The 13428-nt window shown below is 34.0% G+C and overlaps 1 protein-coding gene and 1 pseudogene across 1 annotated transcript; one reads left to right on the top strand and one right to left on the bottom strand.

Annotated features, from left to right (window-relative positions):
* The first annotated feature begins 342 nt into the window (after positions 1-342).
* Positions 343-6587, top strand: LOC107843958 (disease resistance protein SUMM2-like). The gene is made up of 2 exons (XM_047397841.1): positions 343-2694; positions 6009-6587. Exons 1-2 carry the CDS (start codon positions 691-693, stop codon positions 6585-6587), a joined length of 2583 nt encoding a protein of 860 aa, XP_047253797.1. The 5' UTR covers positions 343-690.
* Positions 6588-8140: 1553 nt separating this feature from the next.
* Positions 8141-13428, bottom strand: part of LOC107844711 — a 6704-nt pseudogene continuing 1416 nt past the window's right edge.

Genomic DNA, 13428 nt, shown 5'->3' with positions numbered 1-13428 from the left:
TTTTTGGGGAAAAAAACTTAACTATTAAAAGCTTGGGGTATTTAAATTTTTGGTGGAGTCTGAATTTTCACTTAAAAAATTTAAAATACAAAAAAATAAATATATGAAGAAAAAATTCAACATTATCACATAAGAATTAAAAAAAATAGTTCTATATAAACAATCTGATATTTTGTGAAAAGGAGATTCAAATAATAAATTTTAATTTATTTAAAATATTACTTTGTAAATACTGTAGTTGAATAAATTGAGACTTGCAAGTAAAAATATTGTTAGCCACGTAATGAATTCACTTAAAAAATATAGACACATAATCAAGAAAAAAAAGAAAAATAAATGGCTCATGGAGTTATTGTTAATATTACTATTGCGTATTCACTAAATGATTGTACTACAATTATTAGCTTTCATCTTCCTATCTTGTATTCACCCTCAAGCTTTTTGCTTTTCCTCTCTTGTATTCACTTTCAAGTTTTTTCTGCTGATTTTTACTTCAATCAATTTCATCTACTTGCTCCATTCCCCCTCAGCACTCATTTTCTCCTACCTTTGTTTCCCTGTAAATCTAGTCCACAAAAGGAAAAAAAAAAATAAAAAAATTTGTAGAATTCAGACTTGAGAGGATCTAGGGAAAGACACAAGAGGCTGTTTTTCTTTATTAGACTAGCCAGTGAAGAATTAATTAAGGAGATGGCTATGGAAATCATAGCTATTTTTGTGGACAAAGTCGCAGAATACTTGATACTGCCAGTTGCGCGACAGGTTGGGTATTTGTTTTGCTATAGGCGCAACATCAGGTCTTTGGATGAAGAATCTAATAAGCTGGAGAATATCAGAAGTGGGGTGCATCAAAGAGCGGAGGCTGCCCAGAGAAACTTACAAAACATTTCAGCCAATGTTGAGGCTTGGTTAACTAGTGTTGATACTGCTACTGCAGATGTGGCAGATGTAATGAAAGGTCGAACTGAAGTTGAAAGGGGTTGCATCTACGGTTGGTGTCCAACATTGAAGTCACGTTACTTGCTGAGCAGGCGAGCCAAGGAAATTACACTGAAAGTGACTGAACTTTTAAACGAAGGTAACCAGCATGCTGTTTTCAGCAATCCTGTACCAGCTGTTGAAATTGAAGCTATACCTAGTAACAGTATTGAGTTCGACTCCCGAAAACAAAAGGAGGAAGAGGTCATGGAAGCTTTGAGAGATGAACGGACCACTATTGTTGGGATATGTGGTATGGGTGGTGTTGGTAAAACAACACTGGCTGAGAAAGTAAGAGCAAGGGCAAAACAAGAAAGGTTGTTTGATGATATTGTCATGATAACTGTCAGTCAACAACAAGACCTGAAAAAAATTCAGGCCGAGGTCGCCGAAGGGGTCGGGCTGTCGTTGCAAGTAGACAATTTGTTAAGTCGTGGAGATCAGCTGCGTGCAAGGTTAATGCAGAAGGGCAGTCACGTCCTTGTAATTTTGGATGATGTTTGGGAGGCTCTTAATGATCTAGAGAAACTTGGAATTCCCGCTGGTAGCAACCACAACTATCAGTGCAAAGTGGCATTGACGACGCGTCTCCGAAGTGTTTGTGACGCTATGGAGGCTAAAAAGATTGTAGAGGTTGGAATTTTATCTGATGAAGAGGCATGGGTTCTTTTCAGGCAGAAATCTGGTAATTCAGCTGATGATTCCTCTCTTCCTGAAGTAGCAAAAGATGTTGCCAATGAATGCAAGGGGCTGCCGCTTGCAATTATTACAGTTGCAGGAGCGCTAAAGCACAAAGCCAAGCCTTTGTGGGAGGATGCCCTTGTAGAATTAAAAAAAGCAGCACCAATTAATATCCCAGGAGTGATTAAATATGTGTATCAACCTCTGAAGTTAAGTTATAATCACTTAGAGAGTAATGAAGCCAGGTATGTCTTTTTGCTTTGTTCCTTGTTTGAGGAAGATAGTGATATTTGGACCGAAGAATTACTCAAATATGGAATGGGGCTTGGCATCTTATCTGAAATCGAAAATTTAGGATGTGCAAGAAATAAGGTGTGTAATCTGTTAGAAACATTGAAAAATTGTTTCTTGTTATCCCAAGGTTCAGACAAGAATTATGTCAAAATGCATGATGTGGTCCGTGACGTGGCTATATATATTGCGTCTGAGGGTGAGCATAAATTTCTGGTAAATCACAATGTGAACTCAAACGTGTTCCCGAGAAAAGTCTCTTATGAGCAATACAGTCACATGTCAATTGTTGCAAATAAATTTGATGAGCGTCCCACACCAATATTTTGCCCACGACTGAAACTTATGATGCTAAAACTCCGTTTCGAAGAGGGTTTCAAATTACAGGATGATTTTTTTGATGGAATGAGTGAACTCAGTGTCATAAGCCTGAGTGGATATGATCAAAACTCTGTTCTGCCCTTTCCATCATCCATTCAGAGGTTGTCAAATCTGCGGACGCTATATCTGACTAATTTAAGATTGGATGACATATCCGTTATTGGGGAACTTGTCACTTTAGAAATTCTCAGCATCAGAGATTCTTACTTAGAGGAGCTTCCGGTGGAGATAGGAAACTTGGTCAATCTAATTATGTTAGAGATTTGGAATACTGGTTACAGAAAACGTACGAGGATTTCACCAAGGGTCTTATCAAGACTAGTTCGATTAGAGGTACAGCATGTGGTGGGAGTAGAATATATAGCAGATTAATTTTTGTGGAATATTAGCAGATTAATTTTTTTTTTAGATATTTTAAGTGGTTAACTATTATAATTTATAATACTTTTTATGTAATTTTAAAATAATATATGTTAATCTCCTTGTTCAAATTTTTGTGACATTATTAGTCAATTATATTTTTTTAAATAATTCAGTTTCTTACTTGTTGTGATTAATATTATTTTTTCTTCTATTCCAATTTAAGTGGCACAATGCTTCGATGACCATAATAATTGATTAGGGGTGACATAGTAAAATTACGATTGAAGCAGCGAACCATACATGTCTTAAATGACGTATAATAACTAATTAGAAATGATATAACAAAATTACTATAAAAAATACTTGTGGAAAAATAATAAAGTGGGCGTCATATAAGAAATTAAGTTAATTTAACATTAAATATTATCAATTTTTTAATACTTAGACGACTTTATAATAAGTTTTTAATATTAATTTTTAATAATTAGATGACTTTATAATAAATTTTTAATATTAATTTTTTTAATACTTAAATGACTTTTCATAATTAATTAGGGGTGATATAGTAAAATTACAATTGAAGCTGAAGCAAACATGTCATAGATGTCTATTTTACTTATTTTTACTAACTATTAATAATTTTCTAATAAGTAAATGACATATAATAAATAATTAATTAGGGGTGATATAAAAAATCATGGAGCAAACAACTGAATGGTCGACAAGTAATACGACCAGAAGCTGCTCACTCCCTATTATAATATAAGAGAATGTCTATTTTTTTAATATATGTCACTGAACTATCAGAAATGACTCATTTATGCCATCCGTTAAAAGTTGGGCTCATTTATGTCATCACCGTTACAAAACTGGCTCATCCATGCCATTACTTTTAACACCCAATTTTTAAAAAAAGAATTTGCCACGTGGCAGCATATTAGAGGTCCACGTCTTTTTTTAAATTTTTTTTTAAAAAAAAAATTATAAAAAGTTTTTTTAATAATTTTTTATTTAATTTTTTTAAAAAATGGTGTTGGTTACGAAGTTTATAGATTACATATTTCTATACTTTTATTTATCAAATAATGAATAATAAATTTTGCATATAACTAATGTTCATGTTTTTTCTGGATTCTTATTTTTTAAAATAATTATATATATATATATATATAAAAATATATGTATGTATGTATTTGACCAATCTTCTAGGTATTTATTTATACTTGAACCCAAAATATTCAAACCTGAAATTCTAGTTCATCATAACCATTGCTTGTCCTTATATGTAATAATAATAAAGGACGGAACCATATTCTTGTCATATTTTGTCAAATGAAAAAGGTGATCATATTAAAATGATCAATTCAAAGACCTTAAATGGTTAATCCTTCTTAACACTTCAAAAAGTACATGATAGAGAAAGAAAAAGAATGCAAAAATGTGAACAATTTCTTCCGTTGGTGCATTCTCTTTTCTTTACTTTTCTCTCCCCCTTTGTGTGTATGCATGCAAAATGTATGTAGTAAAGTATTGTGTGTGGATGTGTACGTTATCATTTATTCTTTGTTATGATTAGATTTGAAGTGAGATTTGATATAATATATGATCCATGCATGCATGCATATAAATGATTATCAAAAAAGAATAAATGATAACGTACACATCCATACACAATACTTTACTACATACATTTTGCATGCATACACACAAACACAAAGAGGGAGAGAAAAGTAAGGAAAAGAGAATGCACCAACGGAAGAAATTGTTCACATTTTTGCAGTCTTTTTCTTTCTCTATCATGTACTTTTCGAAGTGTTAAGAAGGATTAACTATTTAAGGGCTTTGAATTGATCATTTTAAAATGGTCACCTTTTTCATTTAACAAAATATGATAAGAATACGATTTCGTCCTTTATTATCATTGCATATAAGGACTAGCAATGGTTATGATAACTAGAATTTCAGGTTTGAATATTATTGGTTCATGTATAAATAAATACCTAGAAGATTGGTCCAATATATATATATATATATATAATTATTTTTAAAAATAAGAATCCAGAAAAAACATGAACATTAGTTATATGCAAAATTTATTATTTGTTATTTGCTAGATAAAAGCATAGAAATATGCAATCTATAAACTTCGTAACCAACACCATTTTTTAAAAAATAATTTTTTTTTTATAAATTAAAAAAATATATATAAAATGACGTGGACCTCTAATATGCTGCCACGTGGCAAAGTTGTTTTCTAAAAACCGGCTGTTAAAAGTAATGGCATAGATGAGTCAGTTTTGTAACGGCGATGGCATAAATGAGCCCAACTTTTAACGGATGGCATAAATAAGTCATTTCTGATAGTTCAGTAATATATTTGAGTCTTTTCCCTTTTTTAAATTATATACAACAACATACCTAGTTCTTTGTCGCGTGTATTCTTTTAATTGTAATTAATAAAGTATTTTTCAACTTATAATTTAAAATTCTATTAAAGTATAATAGAGTAGCCATTGGGAATTTCTTACAAAATATGTCTCTATTTTAAATGCGTGGTTAGAGAGACTGTGTGTACATGGGACACTTTGGTTCACTTTTTATCAAAATCAAATCAACTATACCAATTTTTTCGTTCTTTTGTCATATGAACATTATTTCATCTCAATTTTATGGAGCTATACATAAAGTTTTAATAAGTCAATAAAAGTTTAGTGGTAACTGGTAAATTGACAAATATATTTATACTGTTAAACATAGTAGTTATTTTTGTAAGTCTAATAATAACTTGGCAATGATGTACGTATTCAAACTTGACCAAATTTTAATAATATATAAAAGTCATTATAAAACCCAAAAATTGATAAACTTTGTTCAATTTTAAAAATTTCCGATAATTCATCATCTCAAATACGAAGAAAATATCCTGAAATATGAATATGAGTTTGAAAGAACAAATGAATTGACACTTTTCATCCTCTTTTTGATGAAAAGGTATATTTCTACTGTTCTACATGATCATTAAGAAAAAATAATATTTTTAACAGTTTCTCAAGTAGAGTATTTATTAACTTCTGCATTTTATTAGAAATAGAGTGATCAAATTCATAATTAAATGGATAATACAATTAATTTATACATTGTATATTCATATATATTTAAATTTTATTGATATGTATAATCTAATGATTTAATCTAAAAAAGATTTAACTTAGTGTAATAAAATAACATTAAAAAACACACCAGAAATAAGAATTTTATTAGGAATTATTTGCAAGACATGAGAAATGGAGTTGATACCTTGTCAATGTTTGCAGGTTTCTTGTCCCAACCTGGAAGTGCTACGACTCCTTGGGGCTGACAGCATAAGTGCTCTATGCTCTCAACAACTTCCAATGGGCTACTTTAGCAAACTTGAAAAACTGGAAGTAGAAAATTGTGGAAAATTGAGAAACTTGATGTCTCCATCAGTGGCCAGAGGTCTTCTGAATCTGCAAACATTAGAGATAAAATACTGCCAATCAATGGAAGAAGTGATCACAGAAGTAGAAGAACAAAGAGAAGAAATCATGACTAATGAGCCCTTATTTCCCCGGCTGGATAAGCTAAAACTCGAAAATCTGCCAAAGCTGAGGCATTTCATTCTGACAAAGTGTGCTCTTGAATTTCCATTCCTCAAAGAAGTGGAGATTTGTAAATGCCCTGAAATGAAGACGTTTGTCCAACAGGGATCTGTCAGTACACCGAGTCTCGAAAATGTGAACAATGATGACAAGATGAAAGTAAATGACCTAAATGAATGGATACATCAGAGGTTCATTTCTAAGGTTTGTCTTGTAGCGCTAACTGGCTGTATAACTAATCAACTCCACTGCTATCTTTCCATCTTAACTTAATAGTAATATTCAGATACTTATTTATGTTCGTCACTTGAAGTAGATTCCTTTTGCCTGCCCCCAAATGTTTATCTTTCAACTAAATATTGTAATGTCTGTTTTTTGTAATCTCTACTCTCAGGAAGAAGATGGAAGCACAATCTGAAGCTTCAATCGAGTGACGACAGAAGCTAAAGTGTTGTCTATGAATCCAAAACTAGAAAGGTGATAATTAAGTACTCCACGATAAGTCCAAAGTGCATCCAAATTAGCTCTAACATCGTCTGATACCTATGTTCATGATGGGAGGTAACAATAAGAAGTGGGTCTACACTATAACTCATGGGTTCACGCGAACCCAACAGCTTTTGTCTAGAGACTTGTATCTCTATTTGTAATTTCTAGAAAATAGTTTTTGTGAACACAATTGCTATTATTATTATTATATTAAACTTGAGGGCCTGTAGGATTCTATAAACATTAAATTTTGAATTCTCTTTTGATTAGTTATAATTAATAGCTAATATATAGCTTTATTTTCTCATGACATCTTTCATTCTATGTCGTTTTAAAAGATTGTAAAGATTACTTTTCGAGAGATGCTCGTTCATCCATATTTAATCGAAGCCTATATGTAACAGAAGGCTATAAGCCTATAACACAATAATTTCATAGTCAAGACAAACAAGGAACCTTACAACAACATGCCCGTTTGGAGTGGATTACTAATCCACGTAGGAGCGATTGAGTTTCACGCATGTAAGTTGCAGAATCGGAGTATTTTTTTGTTCAGCTTTTATATAGTTAAAGGGCCTACTTGTGCATTGGTAAAGTTAAAGGATATAGTTATAATTTGGTGTCAAGTTAAAAGGTCTTGTTTATGTATTATACCTTTAAATTTCTTCTCTAATTAAATGGATTGGATTATTTTGAAGGGGATTGAGGAGATATTTTTCAAGTCAAATGAGTGAAACGGTAGGAATTGCGGATTTTTCTGGCATTCAATGGGCGGTAGCCTATGGATCTATGGATGGATTTGGGCTCCGTAAATATTTTTGGATGAAATTTCTTAGGCGGTCTCCTGACGACCTATTTAATGGATTGGGTAGCTTTGGAGGGGCTGGGTTAGCTTTTTTTGAAGTCAAATGAGCAAAACAATAGGAATTGCAAAAGGCTGTGGTAGTGTTCATTGGTTGGATTTTAGGCTGATTTTGAGGTGATTTCCATCATTGTCCTAGCAGATATTATACTAACGTATTCGGTTCTTAATATTATTTGACAGGTTCAAGAACTCAAAACATATTATAGTTGATGAAAAGGATCATTACTTGCATTGTATCTACTTTGTTTAGTTATCTCAACACAAACTTTTGGACCATTGACAAACCATTATACTTTTTAACCAGGTTCACGGCAATAAGGAAAGAATGAATATATTAAAGTACATACAAAATAAGAACTCTAGAACAAATAAATCATTACACAGTAAACAAATAAACATCTCACTCCAATTATCATCACACATAGAAAACAAATGCTGTCAACATAGGTCCGTTTGAGAGTAAACGCGCTGCTTAAAAGTTAGATTGTATCAAAGAGGCTACGCTTTCATCAACTTGAAAAGCCTTGGCAAGAATATCTGTTTCTATAGCTGGTTCTGATCCGAAAACTGCATTAGCAATGCTTATAACACCAGGATTCTGGCTACTTAAAGCAGCAATAGCAACAGCATTTCCATATCCCACGTTGCGTTGGTAGTGAACAAGTCCAATTGGAAAAACAAACACATCGCCTTTTGTAAGGACCTTAGTAATAAGGTGATTTTCAGGATTAGAAGTTACAAAACCAACTTGAAGAGAACCTTCAAGGACAGTGAGTATTTCAGTAGCTCTTGGGTGAGTGTGAAGAGGGTTAATTCCCCATGGTGCATACTCTACGCACGCCAGTGAGATACCAAGAGTGTTCAGTCCTGGAACTTGAGCTACATTAACAGCAGTGACCTTAGAGCCAAAGTGTTTGATGTGTTTCCAGCCAATTGTAGGCCACTGAAGTAGAAATCATCTGCTTTAACTGACTTGGGATCTTTGCAAGCTAAACCATTTACCTTAACTGAAACAATAGAAAAGAAAAATACAGGGTGAAAATTCATTAAATCAGTGATTTTTTAGTCCTAAGATAATACTTCCTCTATTCTAGTTTATGCGACACACTTTCCTTTTTGATGATGTATTTCATGCTTTTAACTAAGAATAAATGCGAGTTTGTAAGAAACCATTGTTAGATTTGACTGTTAGTTGTGTTTCAGTTAAGGAAATTAATCTAAGGACTAATGGGGCATGCTCAAGTTTAACAACAAATATACAAGATCTTTAAGAGGATTCCTGTAACACCCTGTACTTTCGGGCTAGAATCAAGACCGCCGTCCTTATGCGTATAGACCCGAACTAGATGATTCCTTGTTAATATATGTGTGGTGATCAATCCTAAAGTGTAAGAATACCTTTGAATATGAATTGAGTTCACAAAAATCCCCTAACTCTAGGACGAGTTGAAAACATTTCTACCGAATAAGTTTTAGTGGATGTTTAAACTTGGGTCAACTTCCATCGATCATAACTCCTAGTATACGATGAATTAGAGGGCTTATAATTTATCAAATGAAATATCTTCGAATAAGCTTTCCAACGATACCAATTTCACCTAAATCCGATACCCGAGCAAAAATTTATGGCCATTTTAGTGACTGAGACAGTAGCATCATGCGATAAGCGTGCGACGCATGCCCTATCGCACGCTCCAAATTTTCAGATTCTGTTTCTGTGTTTTTAAGGGCAAAATGGGTATCTTCCACCCCTTATCCATCGGGATGAAACTCCCAAAACACAAAAATATGATTCTATTCACCCAAATTACCCAAGAACACGCTCTAGGGTTTCAAACTAAAAACCACATAACTCAAGATTCAACCATGAGTTTTCCTTAATTCTTCAAGATTCGGAATCCCCATTGCGAGGGCTGCAAGAGGCACCCATCAATAGTATGTATAGCATCCCAAAAGCTAGAGTTCATTCAAAAGCTTCTAATTTAAGGTACGCGGGTTTTCCTAAAATCTCATGGGTATGAAAATCTTGATTTTAAGAAAGGTTTTTTCAGATTTATGAATATATTCATGTTTTAGAAGCATTGATGATATTGTTTTGGCCTTTAGGCCTTCCCCAAATTGATTTGAAATTATATATATATTGTAAGCATGTGTTTTAAGTTTGATGATTGAATTGAGAGCATGATTCATGAAAAATCCCTCTCTTGTGATGATTTTCATTTACTTATGATATACTATGAAATCGTTTGAATGCATCTTGAAAAGCATGTTATGAAATGTCTTGAATACTGTTATATTTGGATTATGATTTTGATTTCAGAAGAGAGAGGGTTGTTTATATTGATAAATATTGAATATGCATATAACAAAGAGTAGCATGGTTTGCCAAAAGAACACATGACTACCATATGTTTGAAGTTTTGACTTGTGTTTTCGGAACATGAAATCTTTTATATTGTTTGCATATTTGGGTGGTCTGAACTGTGTTTTAATGAAAGAATTATTCATGATGCACTATGGCTCAGAAATAGGACTTGCAAGTCTTGGTGTGACGACACCAATTCAGATTATGCCATGATAATTCAGAACAGAATAGAATGCATGTTTGAAAGCATACTTTTCAGATGTTGAAACTAGAAAAATGCATGGTTCAGAACAGGATAAAAAGTGGGCATACAGAGAGCTTAGGTGGTTCCCCGAAGAAGGCATGAGTTCAGAAAACTCATTGCCCGAAATCGTGATTTACCGATCTGGATATATTATATTACGCTGGCCTAGTGCCGTGTGGCGTATCAGAATTAGAAACTCCAACCCTTTCGGTACACTCGGGTTGGGGGCTTCCCCGCCGAGTCAATGGCGAATTCCATACAGCCCGTGGGATTTTAGAATTGTAGGGGTGTACCACACAACTCAGAATTAATACGAAAATCAGAAACTGCATTGTCAAGAATGATTTATGATTTTACAGAAAGGTGCCCATGTGTTTTGAAAACTATTTTATGTATGATGTATTGACAAATTGCTCTCCATTATTTTATCTATATAAAAGCTTTATTTTGGATTGCTCTGCGTACTAGTACATCTGTATTGACCCCCCCTCCCTCCAGGTTTTGAGGCCTAATTTATGGGTCCTGATAAGCAGTAGATTTCATCAGACAGGAGTGAAGAGTATCAGTTGGTGAGCCTTCTATATTTTAGAAGGCCTAGTTTCTTTCAGACAGTTATTATTTATTATGGTTTTGGTCTACTGGGGGTCTTGTCCCAATTTTCAGACAGTTGTTATTTGATCATGTAGTAGAGATTCCGCAGACGGTTTTCAGACGGTGTTTAGTTGATATTGAATTTTATTCCTCATTGTTAAACTAAATTTAGATTATGACCATGTTTTCGTAGCAGATTTTATTTCCGCATTTCCTATTTATATATGAATGGTGCATATGATTACAAGTTAGAAGGGCTCTCGGGCGTTCATGGTTTAGGATGTCCGTCACAGCCAGGGCCCTGATTCGGGTCGTGACAATTCCCTGACACAAGAAACTTTTTTTCTAATTATACAAGCCATGCAAAACAGCTTACATCCATATAACATCTGCATGAACAGCCTATACAAAATATTCATACAAAATAATAATGAAGAGGTGAAAATTATTTGAAGAGGTGAAAATTATTTGAAGCTCAAGAGCATTGATGTAAGACAGCTTCACGGATGAAGAGATTAAAGCTTGGGAAACCTCCCGCACAAAATCTGCTCCAGAAATTGGTGTCACTGATCCAAATCTCACAATCTTAGCAACTTCTCTCATCTCGGCTATCCTCTTCATCCTTCAACAACAACACAAGAAAGATACACAAAAGATTCTCAATTTCATGCCAACTTGCAATCTACGTGGCAATATTTCATCACCAACACAAACACAAGTACTATATCAGTATATCAGCATGACTGGATATCCCTTTGCCTTGTGACTCAAAACACCGATTTAGGACAAATTTTTAATTACTACCTTCCACTATTTACTTATTTGGAAAAGCATTAACTGCATGTGCACCTTTGCATTCGGTAGCCACTGACGAAGTAAAACTGAATTCTACCAAGTGGAATCCGAGGCAGCTAATTCTCAAGAGGAGGAGAGAATAGTGGTGGATTGACCAGCAGTGGTGCTTGAACATTTAGAGGCTGAATAACTATTAGGCATCCCTCAAGGAAGTGTCATATTTTCGAGGTCCAAACAACCACTTTGCAACAGAAGTGGTACCCCATATATGTTCATTTCTCCAAAAGATAACCTATGCATGTCTATTAAGAAGGGGAACAAATGATATGCAGCCCCATTACATATACCGTCTCTTTATTTCATTTTGTCATACAGTGAAGCATGAATGAAGCTCATGTTTCCCATTTTAATTTGTAACTCATAGTGTAAGGAAGAAAAGGGTTTTTCCTATGATCATATTGGCTTTGCCATTGCTAAGGGCACAGTCACCTCATTTATCGACAACCACATTTTTTCTGTTAGTTTTCGGATGGCAAAAAGCACAGCACAGACTACGCAACAACTGAAACTTGGTTGACACTGAAGTTTCTGACACTTCAAAAGCTCTACATCCCCACATAAACCTACACGTTTGATTTATTCTGTGTCTGTTAAGAATTTTATGAGAAGAACAATTTGAAAACTAAAACCTAGAAGAACAATTTGAATACTAAAAACTTATTAAAAGAAGAATCTTTACTTGATTTGTCTCTCTCAAACAAGCATTTACTAAAAAACACCTAAAAAATAGCTGATTCCATCAAATACACGTCGATTCAGCTATATGACTTGTCTACCTGCACCCAAGGGTGTGGAATAGCGGCCAAGTGGGCCGAGCACCATGAGGCCTCAACTTCAAATCCCAGTAGAGACAAAATACGAGGTGATTTTTTCTCATATATTCTAATCTTGATAGGCAGATTCACCTGATACCTGTTGCTGGTGGGAGGTGATACGTATGTTGGGTTCAATATGTATGAAAAGGTGTGAATGGAAATGGAGAGAAAAATAGTGGAAGAAAGGAGACACCAATTTAGAAGGTGTACTCCCAAATTGGAAAGTTTACTAATTCTCCCACATTGGTGGGAGAAGGAAACTTTGGAGTGTTTATAATAATGAACACTTACTCCACATGATAAGTGAGGTAAGAAATAAGAGATGCCTCATGCTGTCGTCGTTGCTCGCTTAGCTTTGTCTTCAGCAAAAATTTATTTGAGATTCGAACATACCAAAAGAAAAATGCAGGAAATTTTTTTTCTGATACTCCATTTATATAATATGCATGCAGTAACAGTTGCAATGTTTCGAACAGAACTGATGCTTCAGTTGCACTGTTTCAAGTTACCTGATGCACTGCTTCATGAACTTATGCATGCTTCAGAAGGATGCAATCCTTCAACGAAGTAACACACTGTTTCATGGAATGAGATGACTGTTCAGGAAAAGATGCACTCTTTGATGAACAGATATGAATTTTCAGAAAGAGGTGCAACCTTTAAAGTGAACCCCTGCCTCTTTTCAGAAGAGGCATGTTATGGCTATATAAACCTGCTTTCATTCACAGGTTTAGACACGAAATTTTCAGATTAAAAACTCTTCTTCTCTTAAAAATATTTTCAAATCGTTGAGTGCGTTCGTGGAATCCAACTATTTGAGGTACCGCTATAATTGGATTGAAGGTCATTTTATCCTGGGAGGAAAATTCCATAACCTCGGGTATAGTGAG

This window comes from Capsicum annuum, chromosome 10 (genome assembly GCF_002878395.1).
Source record: "Capsicum annuum cultivar UCD-10X-F1 chromosome 10, UCD10Xv1.1, whole genome shotgun sequence".
In the NCBI taxonomy this organism is placed as follows: domain Eukaryota; kingdom Viridiplantae; phylum Streptophyta; class Magnoliopsida; order Solanales; family Solanaceae; genus Capsicum; species Capsicum annuum.
This window is presented reverse-complemented; position numbering and strand designations above follow the sequence as displayed.